At 39.1% G+C, this 23,403-nt stretch overlaps 1 protein-coding gene across 7 annotated transcripts in view; it reads right to left on the bottom strand.

Annotated features, from left to right (window-relative positions):
* EBF1 (EBF transcription factor 1) overlaps positions 1–23,403 on the bottom strand; it is a 393,420-nt gene that overhangs the window by 348,221 nt on the left and 21,796 nt on the right. For all 7 annotated transcript variants that reach the window (XM_082453917.1, XM_082453918.1, XM_082453919.1 and 4 more), the window contains exon 6: positions 21,052–21,120. In XM_082453917.1, coding sequence (XP_082310043.1) covers positions 21,052–21,120 — 69 coding nt within the window. The remainder of the gene's footprint in view (positions 1–21,051; positions 21,121–23,403) is intronic.

Here is a 23,403-nt window from a genome sequence, read left to right as displayed (position 1 = left end):
AAAGGCCCAGGGAGGGATAATTGTTTTAGTGAAGCTTGCTGCCTCTTCAGTGGTCCATGAGACCCTGCTGAGCATGGCTGCTTACCTTTGGCAGTAACCCAGCGCAGGTTCAGGAAACCGTTTTGTGTTCCTGCCCTTAGCCTTGTGTCAATGAAGCTGGGCACATCTTTTCTGTGGTTGTAATTTAAATGAGACAACCAACTGCACAGCTGTCTCGGTCAAATTATGCAGGGCCATGTGGCCTTTCTTCCATCTTTAAAAAGTCCGGGGCACCTCTGACCATGTTTGAGGGAAGCCCAGGGGAGCAATGACCAACAAAAGGAATAGTGATTATGCCAGCAAAAGATAGAAATTTGCCTAAATGAATATATTAAAGGCTGCGCTCAGAAAATGGAAATGTTAGTTTTTAAATAGAGGCAGAATGGTGTCATGATTAAGACCCTGATCTTTGGGGTCTGACACAGCAGGGCTGGCATCCCGGCTCTACCACTTAATAGCTATGGTGACCTTGGGCGAGTTATTTAACCTCTCAGAACCCTAGTTTCCTCATCTATAAAATGGGGGGAAATAAAAATACTCCCAGCCTAGAGTTACTGTAAGGATTGAATGAGAGAATACTTAGCAAATATGTAGCTTAATAAGGGTTAGCTATTATCATCACCATCATCAACAGTAATGATAGGAATTACAACAATAACACATAGAACATGTAAAAGCCAATGCCTCCGGTCATCTGTACCCCAGAAAAAGACTAATTTTACTCTGCCTCTAGTCTCATATTTTACATATTACAGAACTACATCCTTGCCAAGTGGCAAATAAAACTTATTTGACTGAAGGTTCCTGTAACCTAAATTTTATTTTATTCTGCTTATACTTCATTGAGTGTTTTAACAGCTCTCTCTTTCTCTCTCCCTCTCTCCCCCTCCCTCACACACACACAATATGAGTATAAGAATATACACAGATGCTTTCTACACCATTAAAAGCCAGCAGATATAGATACAGAAAATGAGTACACACACCCCAGAAAGAAAGGAACATAATTATCAACCTTTTTGGACAACTCTATTCAGTGATACTCAATTATGAATTGCATGGCAAAAATAAACTCTTTAAAAAACTGAAAGCATGGACCCATTGTATCTTTGCTCCTCGGGGCCCTTTAAAAGCTGAGGTCAAATTATAATCAGATGGCAAAGGATAAGGACCTCACCTCGGGGCACTTCCTTGGGATAAATGACCGGTTCTTGTCCATGCTGGAAGGGATTGTTGGCCCAAAGCACCATGGGGCCAGTGACCCCTTGCTGGTCATTAATCGTTACTGAATTCCCTGGAACCAAGGTCATTATCGCTAATATAAACTTAAATAAAAATTCCAGAGACATATGGATTTCTTTTAATAGTCAGTCTTATTTCTTTTGGTTTTTATAGGGCATTACTATAGAATTAATATTCTATACTTTAGTTCTGTAGTTGGTTTAACAATTGACTTTGCTGAAAGTAAAGATTTATTAGACATAAAATAAGAAATGAAGGAAAGCAAACAAAAAACAGGAAAGCCTGAGAGGGCCTATTCTGTACCTGGAATTCTCAGAAAGTCATTATCCATGGGACTCACAAGTTTGTTTCCTTGAGGATCTGTCAAAATATTACAATGTTTCTATGAAAGGATTCAAGAATTTCACATTTAAAAATAGCTATAGATATATGGAATCTTGTTCCTATCCTGAACAAAGTTTGTTTCTCAGTCTCTTATCTCTGCACATAATGACCAAAAAAAAATTGTTTTTGAGATTTTGTGAGATTCTGATTTCTTTACGCTTAAGGGATATCCACTGTATTCTCATACACAAGCACAGGATACCGGCAGAGCATATAATTTCATAGCTTCATTCTGAAGATACTCAGAGTTATTTGGCCTTAAAGGACATTATCCTCCCCAAAAGTACATATATGCTGACAATGAACAATTATTGCCTGAGCATGTGCTATGTGCAACTCACCATATATCTTCATACATATACCAACATCTAGTCGGCTTCACCTGGAAGCCAAGTCTAAACCAGAAGAATCCGGTTAGACCACTCTGGGATGTCCTATAGGCAGCTTCTGCTGATGGCCTTTTGGGGTTACTATCTCATGTAGATGAAAGTGTCTGTCCATGTGCCTCACATTTTACAAGCCCACAGTTTTCGTTTTACTAGATCCCTTCCCCATCTTGCCCAAGTTACGCTACCAATAAATTTAAATATACCAACTCAATTAGCCTTGTAAGGTACATCATCTAGAGACCTCACCCCAAAGCCGCCTGCCTTAATATAAATCTTAGCAATAGATGTGGGCTGTGCTTACTGCCTTACCTTCTTATCACCTAGCTGATACCTGGGCCAAGGTAATAAAGGAGGAATAAAAGTTGGTTGAGAATACGGCTGGTTGTTTAATTCTAACTGTGAGGTTGCTATTTGTAGTATAGTACGTGATGCCCAAGCAAATGTTTAATAATAAGCTACTGTTCAATGTTACATATAAGAAATGACCAGATTTATAGGAGTATAGAGGATTAGAACCATTGAGAGAGAAGGAATCTTAAAGATCCTAAGTGTCCGATTCTCTCATTTTGTAAATGGGAAAACTGAAACCCAGAGAAGTTGAGACTTGTTGAGGGTCACATATCTAAATAACAGCAGAGGCAGTATTAAAAACCAGTTCTCTTCTCTTCTGGTTCAGCATTCTATACCAGGTTGCTTCTCATTTTCATCATAAATGAAAAATCCAACTTCAGCATGAGCAAGCTAACTTATCAGGCCTATAATAGAACCAAAGCATGCTGGCTCATAACAGAAGGACATTCTTGAATTTGGGTATCTTGAAGATCAAAAATTAGCACAGTAGGGCATTAACCTACACTGAATCTGATGTATAATGAATTACTTCAAATCTTACATTGGGAGTGGGGCAGGGGGCCAGGTGGTGGCAGGAGAAAGATGAATGATTCAATGGAACTGGTGGTGATCTGGAGAAGAGAAAGGGATTCTACACTGAATGCAATGTCTCTAATAAGTGAGTGCCCCGTAAGTGTCATATGGTACCTCCAGGGCAGTCCCCACTCAGGGATGGGGGCTACAATTTATGTCAGACAGTAGATGCTTCATGAACATTTAGTGAATAAATTAACATGCTGGTTCGTTTTTCCTATTTGAGGTCAATGAAATCAATGGGTGTTTGTCCTCATCACCTCTGTGAATGAAAACAAGAATATACCCCATAGTGAAACAATTTTTAATAGGTTTAGCAGGAATATTATTCCTGGGTTCCAACATCCAAATATTTGGGAGCACAAGCAAATCCAGCTTTTTTGTTTATGATAATTTGGGAACAAGAAAAGAAGATATATCTTTTTTCATCTTTTTTAAACTAGGGCATGGACCCTAAATAACCAGCTAGTGGATGCAGGAAAGAAAGACATAGCTCTTGGCTACATGCAGTCACAGAGCCTAACCAAGACAGAAAACCTAAAATGCTTCCAAATCAGCCCAATCATTTATGCAGGCCAGATAGGCGTAGAATTCAGAGGCTGAGCTATTTGGTGCTTCCTCCTTTCCCCCATACCTTGAAGAAGTACAAAAGCTGCTGATTACCCACCCCTCACCCCCAGCTTACCAGGTGAATCCCCCTTTGCCTTTTGGAATTACTCTCTGGCAGCTCGGCTTCAGACTATGTCAGGGGCTACTTGTCTCTCTCAGCATCACATCCCAGACTTCTGCCCCTCCTTGGCAGTTCAAAAGGTGTGACAAACCTGCTCACGCAACACTCTACACAAAGGGAGTTTTGAGCAGGGAGAAGATCAATGTCCTTTTTTTTCCCCTTTCATTATGATTTCTTCCGAATTATATTCTATAACAACGCATTTCCTTTATTATTATTTCTGGAAAGGACAGTTTATTAAATTTGTTTAGGTTTAAATATAAGATAATTTTTAAATTAGGACTTACTTTGAAAATTGCCAAGTTCTATATTTATGTATGTCAGTACCTTCCAGACAAAGATAATAGAGACAACTGCTCACGATGAGACATCTAGAAGAGAAAGAACTTTTCTAAAATTCCTGCTGAAAGATGACTATTGATGAAATATAAACAGAAAATGCTATTTTTGCATAGTGTTATGACATAGCGTGAACAAGCACAGTTGCAAATGAATGAAATATGTGAGTTTTTAAAAAATAAGTAATATAATATGATGGGATATTCTGTGCTTCCTCCTCCCCATGACTGTTATCATTTCTTAGAAACAATTTAACACGTGCTCCTTGTATGTGTGGTGCGCCATGCTGGGCCTTGTTGGAGATACCGAGCTCACAGGTTTCCTTGGACCCAAACCCAGAAAATACAACTTATACACTTCCCTGAGGCTGATCTCCCACAAGGTGAAATGGAGAGCAGAGCAGGACCCAGATGGCCCAGGGTAGTAGCAGAAAAGCCACTGGAATCAGAGCCAGGGACTTGGCTTAAGGTCCTGGCTCTGAGGCTAATTAGATCTCTGGGCAACGTTACTGAGCTTCTCTTGCCCCCAGCTTTCTCATCTGTAAAATGAAGGGACTGGACTGTAATCTCTGAGAGTTCATTCAGCTCAGATAGAAATCTCGTCTCTTCCTACAACAACCTGGATTCCTCAGAAGACCTGCCCTTGAGACCTAGGTAGCTTATTGATTAGCTTGATGAAGCTAAACTATTCATTCTCCATCTCCAGGAAATGGGTACAAAACCCCCTGCTTATCTCACAGGGTTGCCATGGGAACTAAAATGATGTAGGCCAAAGAGTAGGAACGTAAACTGAAAACAGCCAAACCCATGTAAAATTTTTCTCTCATTCCCTCAGAGAGGTAAATGAGTGATAGAATTAAAGTGTTAGCCTTCCCAAAGTTATATATGTCTTAGTAAAGATCAAAAGATCTTAGCTAAAAGGATGAGGCTCTAACAGTAGAATTCCCAGCATCAGCCAGAGATGGGTGGGAAAACCTTGCCTGCCATCTTAAGAGCTCTGCAAATATTCCTTATTGTTTTTAAACCCGGCTGTTTAATCAAACCTCAAGGAGACATTTCTGGTGGAGCTCACAGACTTGCCCAAACTACAAAGGATATCTAAACGGGGCAGGTGAAAGGGGAGGGAGTCAGTAACTACATGTTTTGCTAATGAATAAAGATCCTGCATTTCATTGCTGGAAATTCTCACGTTATTTTAGGCCCATCAGCAGAACATAAAGCAAGCTTAATACACCATAGGATGCAAAAAATTCATAGTGGTGGTGCATACCCGACATGTCCCCAACTGAAGGGGACCCTTGGGAAATAGTCTACCCACAGACCTTCTTGAAACCAGACAAATGAAGCTGTCTACTAGAAAACCGAGATTCCCTTTCACTTTTCCACAAATTACAAAGTTGTTTGTGGGAGTCCCCGGAATCATTTATAACTGAGAGAACAAGAGAAGCCACCTTCAAACTCCAGTTTCAATAGACCTGAAATCCTCCTGGAACCCAAAGCATCTACACCGTTTGGCATCCCCGGAGAATATCAGCAAGAGATAAAACTAATCCAACCCAGTGGATTAGTGAAGGGCCACTGTAGAGCTTGGGCTAATTTCTTAGTAACATTCAGCCCCTGTCACAAATTTTCCTTCTGTGCCATTTCCGTGTACCTTAGAATTTGATTTCGTAATTCATACCCCGTTTTAAATTCCCACCTCTAAGGGAGCCTATAAGGAATACTGCCATGCTTGTGTCAAGGATCTTACAAACAGTTACATGGAAAGGACTGAGGTAAAGTTTCTTCTTCCCAGACTAGCGGGGCTGCATGCCTGGCTTATATGACCTCCAAATCCCCAATGGACACTCAAAGAACATGGCCACTCTGACCACAGTAGCCGCCATTTCAGTCAGCCCCCCTCAAACAACTTACGTCTAATTTCTACAATACCTAGGTGGCAAATGAAGCCCAGTGGGTACTTGTAGATACAAACAAAAGCTTGCTAAAACCACCATGTCTGGGAAACTGAGCCATTCCCAGGCAATCTTCTCTGAGCAGCAGACAGAAATAAAAAGACTTGGGAAAAGGAGAAACAGACATGAAATGTAACACAGTTTCCTGAAATTCAGTATACCCGACTTCCATGACATGTCAAGGAATCAGAGCTAATTCCACCCTGATTATCTGGGGTATGTCATTATTAATGTGTCAGGAACATTTTTAAGCCACTGTCTATCAGCAATTTGATGAAAGAAAAAACTAACACCTCACAAGAAATGTTGAGAACACCGTGATCTGAAAGAAACTACTATTAGTAAACTAAACAGAACTCTAAATAAAGAAAATTACTGCTGTTAAGACGTACTGTTCTGAGAATTATCAGGAAGAGTACCGAAACACTAACACTACTGTATATAAGAAATTATTCAAGCATGCATTTGAGTAATTCTGCATTTTAATTTAACCCTTTGAAACATTAATCAAACCATGGCTAATTATAGGAATTAAGGAATTAAACGATGGAATCTTCTAAAAGATATTATTTAAAAGGCAGTTTATACAATTACTTGTATAGATGTTTGCTTTAAAGAGGAAAACAGTTCTACTGTAATGAAAAGGGTCTTAGAAAATTAAATTAACAAGGGGGGACCAGGCTGATATGAAACTAAATTAGCATCAAATGCAAATTACAGGGTACTTAATGGTAGAAACAGGTGCAGAGAAGAACCCTAAATGAGATAAATGAATAAAACATCCCTCTCCACAAATGTGGAAGCTGACACAAAGTCAATGATATGAATAATTCAGCAGCCTCCACACTGCTGTTGAGGTCAGCCTGCCCTGACCTTTGAAACAGGAAGTAAAATTCAGTTCAAATTTGAGTGACTGGAAATATAACAGTTATTTGTTTTTTATATTAAAAAACCCACAGAATTTTTTAAAAATACAGATAGAGGAAATACACAATAGAATTACAGTTTGAACTAAGGGGATATTACATAATCAAAGTAGTTGGTAAACAAAGAAACAAAAAAATCATTAGGTAAGATTTTCCACAAACCATGTTTCAATATGGAAATCCTAAAAATAAAACAAGTAAAAGCACATATATCAGTGTTCAGCTTACGGATCAAACTCCCTGTGAGAATAAATTTCTAAATTTTTATCCTTTCTTCACATTATTTTATTGTGTTAATGTCAATGTAAAAAATTTTAAAAGCATGTTATAATTTTTTTAAAGTAGCCATGTATTTTTATTAATAATGCAAAGTAATCTCTCACTTTTGTAAGACAAAATTTGGTTAAACTAGATTTTTAAAAGCCTTTATGAAGCTGCTCTTTTTTTTAATCCTTCAAACCCTGATTTAATAAATGTTGCATCCCCAAAATTAGGTTATCTTATAAAAATGCAACCCAGGTTCAAAAACAAATCATTCCCATAAGTGAATATCTACTGTGGTTTTACGTGTCTTTTATGCTTTTTTTCCCCTTCTTTGTATGCTTCAAAAGTATTTTGTACAGTTAACTGTGAAAGTACTTTCCTTATTTCAAATCGAATCTGGTGCTGCTAGAGATTAACATGGTATGACAACAAACCAATTTCTACAAGCTAAAAAGACAGCAAAATATATATGGTATATCACTCTCATCGTTATTTTACAGGATGGCATAAAAGATGTTTGATAATAGCGGTTATCTCTGCCCTCCAATTGGTTCTATTAATGGGACCCACAACTTGGCTATCTACCTTTCATCTATCAACTGTGCTTGTCAGATGAAAGATTATGTTGAAAGAGGAGCTTAATTTTATTTTCTAGATTTAGAGAGAGTTAAAGTTACACACACACACACACACACACACACACACACACACACACACACACGGCATCTATGAGAAGTGGTAAACTAGTATACAGTATAATTACCACAGGAGGAAGTTTGAGATGTACTCCTTCTAAATCCAAGTGTTCGTTCGGCAGAAGCAAATTAAAGACGTGGGGTGTGTTTTTTTAAAAATTATTATTATTATCTTATTGGCTAAATCACTCCTCTGTCGACATTTAATAAAGGGTGATACACCAAACACTGCTGATTTGGGGCTTGGCGTAATGACCGACCTGAGTGAAGGTTTGTGTACAAAGTGGCTCCCCATTAAATAGGGCTCTGTGGAAGCAGCTGGTTCTCATTTTGAAACAACCGGTTTCTCTATCCCCAAGTGCTAAAGAAAATAATCCCTGCCATCTATGACTACACACTTTCACAGAGGCAGCAATGAGAATTTGATTGTGGAGATAATTAAAGTCATTCCTGGAACTTCCAAGAAAAAAAAAAAAGGAGGAAAGAGGTGGGATTGAAAGAAAGAATAGTCAATGACAGTGTTTAAAATTAAACTATGACAAATCATCTGGAGTGGAGAAGGAGGAGGAGGGATCCCCGCCCTTCACGGAATTCGGTGGAAGCAGCTCTCTTTTCTCTCCATGCTGCAGCTCCAAGGGGAGGCTGAGATGCCATTAGTCAGGGCCACAGCCCCCAGTGTCCGGCTTGGACGCCGAAGAATCGAAACACAGCCGGAGAAACTCCTTGTCAATGATGGCATATCACGATGAGATTTTTTTTTAAGTTTCAATCTTAAGTAAAATAGTCGGGGAGGAATCCATCTGGATTCTAGAACAAATAGTCATTCCGGCTGATCTGAAACATTGACATTATTTCAACATTAAGAGAAAACAAAAAAGATATCAGACCTTTGAAGAGCTTATTTTTTGTGTTTTAATACTGTGCTGCTCTATAAGAACCCATGCTCCGACAGCCTGATAGCCTGAATGACACTCAACTGAAGCTACATTCCCTGAACGCCTACAGATTTCATGGGCTTGGGGAAAACTAAAATATGTGTAATCTATCTGTCTGCACTATCTGCCTTTAACAGGAAGAAGAGAGGGGCTCAATGAGGACAATCCGAGGCCTCCCAATTAACCTGATTAGTTCAGCACGTTGCTCTCATGAATGACACCTTATCTTGAAAATAAGGGAGAACTTCCTTCCTCAAGAATGCGCAGGAGCCCCCAAAGCCACAAAGATGCAGCCTATCAAACAGTGAATGGCCTCTGCTTCTTCCCCCTCTTCCCAGCTCGCACACAGGTCAGGGAGACCAGCAGACACAGCGCCTGATTGGATTTTGTGTCCTAAGGACAGGAGGCAAGCTCCCATCTGCCCAGGTGGCCTTGGAGAAGGCTGGGAAAAGGGATGCCCTGTGGGCAACTTCAAGCCCCTTCTTTCAGAGTCAACCAGGCACATGATGGGATTGGGGTGGGGGACGGGGGGTTGGAGGGAGGGGGGAGATTCATTAACCCTTCAATCACCAGAGTAGCACATCAATATTATACCTGCCTGAAAGAAAAAACAGTGAACTCTTAAGTCTTCTAACGTTATATAAAACAAAGGCACTGCTGAAACATGTTACCTAACACTGATTTCACATTTGATATAATAATGGGAGATTACCAAGTTGCTATACAAAAATAAAGCTTTCCCCCCAAACTCTCTGAAATCTGCTTGCTTGCAAAGGATAGTGTGTGTGTGTGTGTGCGTGTGTGTGTTAAATTCACATTATCGTGTGTAACAGACATACTAGTTAACAGAATATATTCTTGAAAATGTGCTTGGTGCGAATGTCAACAGCAGGGTTTTTCACTTGTCTGCTCTGTGATTTACTTGATCAATTAAACAGGCAATGAGAGGATTTGCATGGTAATTGTGTGAAGATTAACATTTTTAAGTGTAACAAATTTAATATTTTATCTTACATTTTCTGTTTCTCAACATTCTTTAATGGCAGTGCCTTTTCACTTTATTGTGTAGTTATAACAAGCCTGTCTTTAGGCAGAGAGATGAGACCACCAGATTCAACAACTCCATTTCTAGTTCCATTCTTTCATTTCACAAAAACATACTCTAAGCACCTGCTACACAGCAGTGAGGCAAATGTGCTCAGTGCTGGGGATACAGCAGCAACCAATACACGCAAACCACTGCCCTCTGGGGTTTACAGTCTACCTCCTAAAGAGTTTATCAGCCTCAGCAATACCAGAGGGAACTCAAATCAGAATTTCACAGCTGGAAAGCATCTTAGAGATCTTTTCATTCCAGCCCTTTTTAAAAAAAATAACAGCCACCTTCTATTGAATGTGATTTATGTGCCAGGCATTGTGCTAAGTGCTCTCCATGCATTATCTACTTATTCCTCACCACAACCCTATAAAGTAGGAACTACTACTCCTATCCCGGTCTTACAGATGAAGAAACTGGCGCTTAAAGAAGTGAGGCGATCTGACCACAGCCCGAAGTTAACACTGGCAGAGCTCAGATTTGATCCCAGGCAGTCTGACTCCACAGCCTGTGGTCTTAACCAATGTGTAGACTGCCTCAGAGGAGTGCAATAAAACCATGGAGTTTGCTCAAGTTCAATACCACTGAGTAAGAGCTAAAAGGCAACTTTGAACCCAGGAATATTTTTCCTCTGCACCATGATCTCTATCTATCTGAAATAACATTCTCCTATTTTTTTTTAAAAAATCAATATATTCTTTTCTACACTTACTATTCCAGTTTTTTTTTTTCAACTCTGAGGCACTAACAGCTCCATGAGGGAAGGAACCATGAGTGTCTTATTCACTGTTATATCCCCAACCCTGAAGACAGTGCATGGCATATAGTAGACGCTAAATAAATATTTGTGGAAAGAAAAAAAAATGAGTGACTCCTCACCAAGAGGACTTAGTCACCAAGATAAACTTCAGTAAGGTAATTTTGCTTATTAGAAAGTACCATGGCGGGCTTGCCTGGTGGCGCAGTGGTTGAGAATCTGCCTGCCAATGCAGGGGACACAGGTTCGAGCCCTGGTCTGGGAGGATCCCACATGCCGCGGAGCAACTGGGCCCGTGAGCCACAACTACTGAGCCTGCGCGTCTGGAGCCTGTGCTCTGCAACAAGAGAGGCCGCGATAGTGAGAGGCCCGCGCACCGCGATGAAGAGTGGCCCCCGCTTGCTGCGACTAGAGAAAGCCCTCGCACAGAAACGAAGACCCAACACAGCCAAAAATAAATAAATAAAATAAAGAATTAAAAAAAAAGAAAGAAAGTACCATGGCAATCATCACATTAAGAATAACAATCCATATGGAATATATCATGTTCAGACTGCAAGAGCTGCCTGATTTCAAGCACCTAATATGTGCCGAACTCTGTGCTAGGTATTTTAACCCACACAATTCTTCAAAATTGAGATGATTTTCCCATTTCAAAGATGAAAAAAACTGAACCCCATGAGGCTCAGGTATTGGGAATTAATAGTGGAGGGATTTGATTTTCTGCCAATGGACTCCAAATTCTAGGCCTTTTCCATTATACTCTGCCTTTTCCCAGGTTTCTCTTTGGATTAGTGCCTGTTTTTTTCCCCTAGTGAAACACACAATGGTTTACTCATCAAATTAAATGCAGACACAAGAACTCAAATATTGCTCTAGCAATGGGTACAACAATTTATGTTATATTATTACTATTATTTTTAATCCCAGAAGTTAAGTGCCAGATCTACCAAGGAAACTGTTTAGGTAAAAAGGTTTAGATTGATTCATGCAAAGGATGAAATGTGGATACCAAGAAAAATAAATGAGGCTACATGAAATACTGAAAACAGTATTTTATTTCAGCTGCGCAACTGAGAAGGAAAAAGATCAGGCTGAGAGCTAGGACACCGATTTTCTAATCACTTGCTTTGTCACTAAAAAAGTTCCTTCAGCTGTGTGCCTCAGTTTACATATGTGTAAAATGGAGTTAATTTGTGCCCTAACATTTGTGTGAAGAGAATTCTCTGAAATACTACCCCTTAAATGTCACCAATAACTTTGCAAGTTCCATTCAGATGTAAGTTACTATTAAATTCACAATGGTCAGGCATTTTGTTTGTTTTGTTTTAAGGTGCTCATAGGCCAGGATTCAGACGCTGGTCTTCAAGAAAACATGCCGGATGGCCAGAAGAGGACATTCCTACTCCTATAGCCGCAGAAAGAAGTACTCAATTTTTTGAAAGATATTCTGAGATGTACGCCATACACCTGAGATTAGAATCTGGCTTTAAGAAAAAAAGACCGTGTAGCAAATACAAGTTTTCAACATTGTAATAGCTTCAAAGATAACTCTTAACCAACTTTCTTTTCTAAAAAACTTCCTAATAAATAAAAAAGAGACATCTCATTTTTCATCTTTGTTTTTGTCTTTGTAACGTGTGTGTGTGTGTGTGTGTGTGTGTGTGTGTGTGTTTGTCTGTGTACATGTGAGAGGAACCAAACCTGACACAGGTCCAGGGTTCTTCAAACTAACTTTTCCTTTTGTGAGGGGACTTCAACCAATAGTGCATCCAAGACTATCAAAAATGATGCCTTAAGATACTACTAACAGATCAGAATACTAATGAATGGAAAGCATATTCAAAATAGGGGGAAGTTATTGTTCTACTGAACAATGATAAATAAATTGCAAGTAGCATGATAGTCTGATCTTTAGACAGAAAAAAAAAAAAAAGCTTTAGTCAAATCATGGTTGCTTTGGGAAGGTGGAGGGCAAACAGCCTCTGACCATTAGCCAAGTTGTCTGCCTGCACTCTGCTGCCTCAGTCTCACCTCCAGCCTGTGTAGAAGGCACCGTCCAGCACAGGCAACGCTTGGGGCACAGCAGGGAGCAAGGTCACACAAAAAAGCAGCAGCTACCATCATGGAACAAGATATCCTGATCTTTCATTTTGATCATTTCCAATTCATTGATTAAAAAAGAAAAGAAAGGGCTTCCCTGGTGGCGCAGTGGTTAAGCATCCGCCTGCCAATGCAGGGGACACAGGGTCGAGCCCTGGTCCGGGAAGATCCCACATGCCACAGAGCAACTAAGCCCGTGCGCCACAACTACTGAGCCTGCATTCTAGAGCCCACGAGCCACAACTACTGAGCCCGCACGCCTAGAGCCCGTGCTCTGCAACAAGAGAAGCCACCGCAATGAGAAGCCCACACACCGCAACAAAGAGTAGCCCCAGCTCTCAGCAATTAGAGAAAACCCGTGTGCATCAGTGAAGGCCCAATGCAACCAAAAATTAAATAAATGAATAAAATAAAAATAAATAAATAAATAAAAAGAAAAGAAAAAGTTATTTCAACCTGGAAATGCCATGTCATGAGTGTTCATACCCTACAGAAGGGCTCTTCTGACCTACTCACCCACTGCCCCACCAGACGTAGAGAGTATCAATATTTGGTCAATCAAGCAGAAAATGAGCAAAAAAAAAAGTTCTTGAGGGAGTCTTGATATTGATTAAAGGGGCATTTTTTTAAACCACCATAACGTTGACGTGAACCAAAATTTGAGAATCTTGCCAAAACACTATACGATACATATAGTGACCATGTCCAGATTAAAAATGCACACGTGCAATGTGATTATTATTTTCTCTTTTTTCCCTCTCCTGGAATGGAAAGTGTTAAAGAAAACAATAAAAGGACAAGTTAAGTGTACAGGGTAGGATTTACTGGCATCTACTTTTAATCTATGGCCCTTCACTCTGTAGCTTATCGGGCCTCTGTCAGTCCTTTTTCCTCCTTTATATCTCATGAGGAGCCCCCCCATGCTGCTGCTGAGAGACAGAGCCCAAGTGTCTATAAGCTTTTTGTCAGGTAAAAAGAGAAGAAAAAGGAAAGGAACAAGAGGAAAAGCAAAGCTAAGAGGCATCTATTAGATGTCACTAGGCTTTTGTATTCATGTCAATGATTCAGGATTAGAGTATTTGAAATAATCTTATTGAGAGGAATCAAAAGGCCCACCGAGTGAGAGGCTGCTCTGTAGCATATGGCAAAGGCACGAACAATATCTTATTAAAGATGTGTTGGCTAACACTATTACTTTATATTATATTACAAAACTATTGTGCCTCAAACAGTTAGCAGGATGGTATAGTTACCGAGTGCCATTTTAGAGGTTATTGTGTGGGATCAAGCTATATAATTTGCCAGCTTGTCTAGTTACATCTTTCTAAGTAGGGTTTGGAGGCAAGTTTGGACCTGGAACCAAGCACTTCACCTTCAAAAATAAAAATCCCCAAAGCACACTGAGGATCACTCTGTTCCCACTGAAAGTGGAATATACATTACATGGATGAAACACCAATGGCATTCTCTTCCCCAGAACCAGTTTCATTAAGTTTGCGTCATTTACCATATGTGACCCCCTCTCCCCCCATGAAAAATATGCAGGGTTTTTTTTTGGCTTGATTCCCCTCCTCATGAAAAATACACACACACACACACACACACTCAGCTTCACACGTTAGTAGGGTTAAGGCAATTAAAATTCTATTACAATAAGTACTGTAACGTTAAAACCTTCATTTACCACTGCACAAAGGCTTGTAACTGGAGAAAGAGTTTGCAAGGGAGATTTATCTCCATCTACACACACCTTTAAAGGCAGCAAGCAACCAAAGACAAACCTGTACTGTTCACCATATTTCACTGATTGCAATTGGAGTATTTAGGTCACTTTTATATTGTCCCAGATGGTATACAATTACACGGTTTGTAAAGGGAGGGATGAGATGGTGGGAGGAGAGAGAAGGAAAAATTAATGGTCTATTTCAGATAATACCTGATGCAAATTAAAAAGACCAAAATGCCATCTCTTTATATGCATGAGGCTCTAAACAGAGTTTTTAAAATCTGGTCAATTTTTATTAAAGAGTTTGGTCAGGTGCTTGAAGTAAGGAAAAACAAGTAAAATTTATCAATGGAGAGTTGCATTGGGGGAGGGATTTGGGTTTTTTTCCCCATTCTAAGCAATTTATTTTAGAAAAGTAAAAGCATATTTAATATAATAATATATTCTCATCACAAACTGTGCGAAGTTGTTAGATGACACACAGAGGAGTTTGTAGTGCTTTTCTGTATTTTTCCAGAACTGTTACAAAAACAAAGTTATGATGACATGGGATTTTAAACCCACACCATGGGCTGACACCCAGGCCAGTTACACATATGCACTGCTGATTCTCTGAAGCTCCGTTAAATACATTTCTTGGAAGTTGCTGCCATTATTTCCTTTACAGGAAAACCACTGTTGTTCATTATACGGTGTCTGCAGTAGTATTATACCATGTAAAAGTACTTTGCATTATGATATATTGTCAGCATATTTGCAATCCATTTGAACGTATTCTGGTTGTGTATTTGGGAACAGCTGATAGCAAATGGAATATAGACTGCTATCAGCTGATTGTATTCATTATTTTCTTTATTTTTTTTGTATTCGTTATTTTCTTATCACAGTAGCAAACTGCACACAAGTGTACAGGCTAATCTCACATTCAGAACGGTATTATCTGATATGTGATAAAATTTAGAATGATAGTCTCTCACATAAGTCTCAACGCTAATAATCACATATGAATTCCCACTGAGAAAACAAATGTTTAAATACGGTAGGATTAATAAACAACCATAAATTCACACTCAGTGTCAGCGCTGGCTTTTCACTTTTGGAAAAACATAAACCTCTCAAACCAACCAAGAGGACAGCAATTATCCTGCCTGCGGCAATTTTAAAGGGTGAATTCCTCCTCCTTTTATTTTAATGGAGCATTCAAAGTTAGGAAATCAGGCAATATAAAAGGCATATCAGAAATCTGAGAAATGCATTGATACCTCTGGTTCCTTGAGCCCCAGATAGCTGTTTGTGTACCTTAGAGACTGATTATGTTTAGTGGTTGGTCCTTCTAAAAACTGATGAAGACCAAAATAATGAGTTGAAAGGTCAATGAAATAAAGCCATGAAACTCTAAAAGCCTCATCTGCAACTTTAATAAAAGTATGTTTATGTTAGTTGAGGACATTTTTTACAGAAAATAAAGGAAAAATTTTTAGTGAATTTTTGGATTTAAGTTTGATTATAAAGGACAGGGAAATCATTTACTGTCGAGGGAAACTGATGCCTTCACCATCTTAGGATTGTAGATCTAGGAATTAGAATATAGCCCACCCTGCTCAATGTTTTAAAAAAAAACTCAATTATATTCTAATTCTAAAGTTTTACTATTGTTTTCCTATTATACAAACGAACATATATGTTACATAAACACATCAGGATCGATTTAATCAAGAAATTAGCTTGGTGATAAGACAACACTGCGCTTTTCTGAAAAGTCCTATTACAGCATTTAAACCTCTTAGATGAAGAATGGATCTTAAATAAGATTGTTTCTCTGAACAACCCTGACGTAAATCAACAGGTAAAATGGCCATTCCAATATTTTCACTCCTGAACATTCTATTTCAGACAACAATCATAAAGAAAACCCGTTTAGTGTCACCTAAGTGAAAGTGATCTAGTTGTGAAAGATCTTTAGAAAATCCTAGAAAAAAACAAATATACACTTCTTTTGTTCTTTTTAGGAGACCCTTGGGTAAGTGTGGCCTGAAGAGCTAATTCCGAACAGGCTAAATTCTTCATGTTACAAAATTCATGTATTTTTTTTAAATGTTGCATGTCAGGGCTTACAGCTCAAATGTAGATACAGAGATTCCTATAAATGGAAAAGAAAGACAAATCTGTTAAAGCTGCAATAAGCAAACCCAAAATCTTTAGAGGGATATTAGTTGGCAGGCTTTAAAAATCCATGTTTTTAATATTGGCCGTGAGGGACCCAAAACTCGCCAGTTACTCAGGCCACATTATATCCCGAAAGGACTATGTCTAAATTCACACAAGACAGGAGAAGATAACTTGAGGAGGAATTTCATCCTTTATTATTTCTATCTATTAAAAGAAAACAGTCCACTTGTCAACTCTCATGATCCACAGCACAAAGAAATGAAGAATTGGGCTCTTATGTTCTCCCTTTATTTAGTGATCCAACTATTTCATCAATCACACTGATCTTAAATTGAAAAAACAAACAAACAAACAAACAAGTATTGAGCCATCCCCTATCCTGCCCTACTAGAAGTAAGTGACACAAATCTGGCCGGAAACTTTAGGGCTCTATGGGAAAGGAATCCTATAGCATACTTCGGAAAAAGAAATGTTTTTATAAGACCATCTGTATTCATCCATGTCATTGCTCAAAGGAAAATAAAGAGTTTTGTGAAGCAAATCGAGAATGCACAGTAATCCTAACTAACTAGATAAGGAATAACAGTCTGTACACTTAATATATTCAGTTCAAGCATTTATAAATAAGTTTCCACATAGAAAATGGAAGTTTTTTTTATGAATTCAGAAAAACTGGGTTCCCAATTCAGACTACCCTATGTGACTTTTGTCATTATCATCTTTTCTGATTCTTACAAAGTAAACCTAATTAAGAACCTCCCTCATTAGTCTTCCAGAAAAATTAGCCCAGCTTATGCTAATTACTCCTGCAAAATTTAATAAACTCGTTGAAATGGGAATAGCCTAATGAGGTTTTATTTATTGAACTAAGATAACTCCAAGGAAAAAGGTTAGGACACAAGGATATCCAATGTTTTAATAAAACTACAATTTATTCAATTTCTAAACATGAATTTTATTGCAAACCTTTTAAATTCAAATATGAGTTGCTATATGAATATGTTAAATCAATCTCCACCTTAATCCAATAACTGCAAGTCATTTTTTGCTTTTTACTTTAACAATAATTACCACACATAGCCCTTTACCTCAACGATAATGAAATTTGCTGTTATTAGTTCCTGGTCATCAGCTATTAAACATAACACATTTGACTTTTCCCATGTCTACACAGCCCAGATATCTAGATCATTGGGCACAGCCTGGTTTTTTATAATTCTCAATCAAGCCATTTGGCATTAGGCAGAAATACAACCTGGCAGTCAACTCCAGATGCCCACTTTGTACATTTACAGAAATTTTCCTCCAAACTTGTTTGAAGTGACTTGACAAATTGTCACAATCGTAAAAAGAGTTGGGGTCGTATTTTTCTTACTTTGTCACACGTTATTATAAAAGAAGAAAGTAGAAACACATTTTCTAAATCACAGTATATAACTGCTGATTTTGTTAATTCCACTTTCTTGATACAGTATGCCGACCTGATGTCCCCAAATCACCGGCAGCAAAAAATACAGCCAAAATTTAACACAGAAATAGCTTACCCTGTACCATTGCCGTATGACCAGAAAGCCTCTTCTATCAATCCTATAAATAGTTTTCCTGAATAACCACTGCTAAAAGTCTTTTGACTGATAACAATAGCACTGTTCTTCCAAAATCTGAAGGACAAGCAAAGGGAACTAAAAATTATTGGTGCCCAAAAGGTGACTGCGTGTTAAACCTATGCTAAATCCTAACACAAGGATTGCCTGTACCCTCAGCTCTATAATTGCACATTGTATGCATCTTGTAAAAACAGTTACTATTGCTACTGAATGCAGGCCCCATAACCTATTTTTACAAAATATGCAGGGATTCGCATCCATAAATCTGAAAGCAAATCAAACCCTAAGCACGTAACACAGATATTATGCAATCGGTAATACAGAATCAAATTGGAAACTATGAAATTCAAACACGGTTGTCATCATTTTTTTTTCCTTTGCAGCAATTTTATGGAATTGAAAAATCTTTTCTATTTTGCCCTTCCTTGTGTAAGTTCTTTTCCTGTTGTTATTCTCTTTGCTTGTTGTTAAAAATGGAAGTTTCACATATCAGCACAGACAGGACTGGAGCTTTTAAAACCTTTGGCAGACTGAAGGACAAATAAATTCTGAAAACTCAGATGCAAATAAAAATAGCGAAATGGGGTTGTGCATATCAGCTGGCATCACTGCTTGAAAAGACGGTTCATGGGAGACAGTGGCAACAGCCAGCAAATAAACATATGTTGGGACTCATGCAGATACCCTGGGTTTCAGCCGTTTTTCAAGTACTGCTCTCTTAAGAGACCAAGATTGGCTAACACCGTTTTCTACTTTGTCAAACCAAAAAAGAAAAAATGAAAAGGATAAATGTCATGAGTAATATCTCTAAAGCCACCGACAGTATAAAGTGCATACTTATTTTGCCTAAATTGTTTGAACTACCCCAGCCAAGGAAAGGTTTTAAGTACCCTACTGGGACAGATGCAAGGCGGCAACAATAGAAGCCACACTAATGCAATCCAGGTAACACAATCCTGTTTCAAAAACACGGGCCGGGCTAATTACAGCGCTGCTGAGTCAAGTTTCTTATGCCATCGCAACCCACAGAAACAGGTCAAAATCAAATGTTATTCAAACCACAGTCATATCAACCTTCTATATCAGAGTCACGGCTTAAAACCAAACGAAGAACTTAAAAGCTTAACCCATTCAAAAGCAAAAAAAAGTGTTTTCATTGCGGATGGCAAAGTAAGGTTCTTGTCATCATCTGAACCAAAAGAAACTGTGTGGCAGAACCGAATGTTGATAGTTTCAAAGTTTGGGGGAATATTTGGGCTGGTCCTTTGATCAGAACACTTTCTTTTTGATAGAAGAGTAAAATCTGCTTAAAATAACAAATGGCATTTTGAAGAGAGGTATTTAAGTGAAACAAACAACATAAAGGTTATATTTATTTTTTATCTTATTCATTTAAAGATTTATCTGCCATTGCAGAAAAAAGAAATTACATAATGGCATGTCTGCTTTTGTAGATAAACATGCTATGCTAATTCCATAGGCAGCACACAACTTCATTACACACTAAACCATTGATGTTTTTAACTTTGAATCAAAGATATTAATCCTCACGTATCAAGCAAAGATATATGTCTTTGGTGAGTATTAGTGAAAGATATTTAGTTAAAATATCTGATTGAAATGTAAGTTTTATAAAGCTACTTGGCAATCAAAATTGGGTTTAAGCCTGAAGAATCACATAAGTCAAAATCAACAACCAATGTTTTGTCACAAATTACAATAAAGCAAACACTTTTTCAGTCAACTGAAAAATGACAGAGCAAGCCTCCAAAAAGTAAAGAATTGGAAAGACAGATGGGTGGGTGGGGCAGGGGGGAGGTGTCAAAAATCATTATTACCAAACCCCAAAAGGGACTTTTGTTCAGCTGTTGATTTCCTCAATGACGGGTCAGTCAGTCTTACCTGTAAGACTCTTCCAGCTAACGGAGGGTGCTAGCTCTTGTCCTAGCTGACAACTGACAGTATCTATAAACCTTCCAGGCCATTTAACTCCCAATGAGTAATGCTATGTAACAAATGGTTTATCATACATGTTTCCATACAATGAATTTCAATAATTAAAATGTAAAACGAATATTTGGAATGCAACTTTGCATAATCTGTGCACACACTGACTCAAAATTGCGCCGAACAACTAAAACAGATTTATTGTTCTACAGTGATTTACTTGGTCATGTCAGATTAGTAATATGGATCTGTTTAAAAACACAATAATTAAGACAAGCAGGATAAATTAATCAACTACAAGGCAGCATGAGCTACAATCAAACACGGGAAATTACTGTAGAAAATCCTGGTTCACAGATCTCTTTAAAACTGCTTTTATGCATAAATAAAACCTTAAAATGTAGATGGATTGCGTCCAACAGAACTACTGTAGCTAAAAGTGATAATGATTCAAACATTTTTCAAATAAAAGTTAAATATTTATAAGCACCCAACCACATTTCATAAATCACAAACTATTATTATTTTATTTCTGAAGCTTCCTGGCACAGCGCGAGGATTGAGCCACAGAAAGTCAAGAAAGAAGAAAATATGCCTTTAGGAGCGTGAATCAGACACAAAACTGGAGCAATCCAAGAAAACAGGCCTCCAAAGAACATTCCATATGGCTTTCCCAGGAATCGCAATAGCTCGGCGCAGCTGAAGTCATGACCAACAGGCAAATTTCGGCCACATGCCTTCCTAACCCTCACCCATGAGCCGCGCAAGGCAGGTGTTTCATTATAATGAGGAAAAAGAACCGAGAGAAAGTAGAGCGGTCCCTACCTGTCAATTATCACTGGATCTGAGGGAGTCTCATTTCGGTTGCCACAGCTTTTCTTGTCACAACAGCGGCTATGGAGCAAAAGCAAGAGGATTTAGTACAACCATTACCATGTAAAATCATCATTTAGGCAGACAGAAGGTTCAAATTGCTGGGTTGCAAATGCTAGAATTACCACAAAGCCATACCTGGCAATCAACAGATCCCTGAGACAGAACGTTCTATTTGGGTCACCTATGGGTTAATGGCCAGGATTAACCTCTCCCTGCACAAAGGAGGGAGGGAGAGGGACTCCCACGGAGCGAGGACTGACAGCCCTAAGATGGGGTCTTCCCATCACTGCCCGCAGGACTGGAAGAGTTCACTGTGAAATGCATTATTATTACATCTACCCAATGAGAATATTCAGGGTTGTGGGTGGCTTAAACACTCTTCCCTCAAGATCACACTAATTGTGTGGAACGCGTCAATAATGAGGTATGAGTGATTTCTCCCCCTCCAGTCATTTTGTATTAAATGGATCCCTTTTTCTTCTCCTTCCTCTTTTATGGGAGACGTTTCCTTCAACCACAACCTTCCCCAAATCCTAAAACTATAACTGTTTGCTTTTGAACCATGTTCAGAATGTAAGAATAAAAGTACAACACAATAATTAAGACAAAGAGGCAAGATAAAAGAAAACAGAGATCCACACATCCTCTGGCTTTTGTGCCCTGCTCTGGCCACTGTGCAAGTTTCCTGGAAGCATTTAGGACAGTTGCTCCAAAGCCTGGCAAAAGCCTGACAATGGACGCTCTTTATTAGGTCAGAGAAAAGGCAGACGTGGGCAAGAAAAGCACCTACTATCAAAATCCCACCCCACGTGTGACCTTAAAGTTGACAGTTTTTTCTTAAACTGAGATGCTTCTAAAAAGTGAAAAAATTAGGGTTTTTGAAAACTACCCATGGTCAATGGAAATCCGTCCATCTGAGACTTGTTTGCAAATAAGAAATGTGTCCACTGGCCAGTCTATACCCAAGGGCACACTATAAAAGCATGTATTTGATCAGTCAAGGAGGTGAGGGAGTTATCCAAGCATTATACATTGCCTTGCACCACAAATAAAATATGCACTTTTCTCTCTCTCGCTTACACAAGCACGCACGCACACACACAAACATACACACAGACTCATTCGACTTAGTGAATCATAGAGCCTAAATTTAGAAGGCTGCTAGAGAGAAACAAACACTGAACTTCATTTTCAGGACCCAGAAATATTACGCCTGCACAGGGAGTCTTTCAGCAAAGTTAGGAAGTCTCTCTTTTGGCTGTAACTATATCTCTGAAAAGAGAATCAGCTTCCATATTTGGTGCTCATTCTATTTGCTTCTCGTATCTTCAGAAAACAACAGCAAGAATTGTATCTCCTTTGTCAAAACCCCAGCTAAAAACCACGCCACTCCCTTAAGAGCCTTTCCTTTTCTGATTCAGAGGAAACTATTTCCTCCAGGCCTGAGTTCTGCTATACTAGTACCTTGAGGATAGAAAGCCCAAAGGATCCCAATACCTAAAATGAAGAAACAAGGGAATGAGAAGTATAGTCGTTGAAATGCATACAAAAAATAATAATAATAATAATTTACAAACTAAACTCCATCCTCCCTGAACTCTACTCCCTTGCACCTACATCTCAAGGGCTTTGCCAGAAGAACACAGTGGTTAAGCACACCGACTCTGGAATCCGAGCGGCTTGTGGCAGCTGGAGCAAGGTATTCCACCTCCTGGGGTCTTAGTTTCCTCAGGTGTAAAATGGGGCGATTGTGGTACCCACCCCTAAGTGTGAGGGCTCAGGTCTCCAAAAGCAGCCCATGGACAGAGCCCCGGTCTTTACCCAGGGATAAAAGCAATGCATGGGAAGGCCTATTTCTCCTTTCTATTTTCCATTTGTTCCTTTCTTTTTCAAAACAGCGACTGGGCAAATCCGCATTGGTCAAACCCTCACCATTGTCCTGCCTGGACTGAATGCCTTCCAGGGACTCTTCCAACTCACCTGATGATAATTTCAGACTAGAATCTACATCTCAAGACAACCTGATTCTCTCCCTCCTCGCTGTCATCACCCTCATCCAAGTCACTTTCACTTCTCGCTTTAACTCCTGCAGTGGCCTCCCACCTGGTCTCTCTGTCTCTACTCTTCACCCCCCATGACAGCCAGAGTGATTTTCTCAAAATGTCAATTGGACTGTGTAACTTCACCGCCCAAGACCTTTTAATGGCTTCCCACCGCACTGAGAATACATCTATGGCCAGACCACCTCCCAGTCTCCTGTCACTCTCCTCCAACTTGCCAAGCTGCAGCCTCACTGGCTAA

The sequence above is a fragment of the Balaenoptera physalus genome, assembly GCF_965194825.1.
Source record: "Balaenoptera physalus genome assembly, chromosome: 3".
NCBI lineage: Eukaryota > Metazoa > Chordata > Mammalia > Artiodactyla > Balaenopteridae > Balaenoptera > Balaenoptera physalus.
This window is presented reverse-complemented; position numbering and strand designations above follow the sequence as displayed.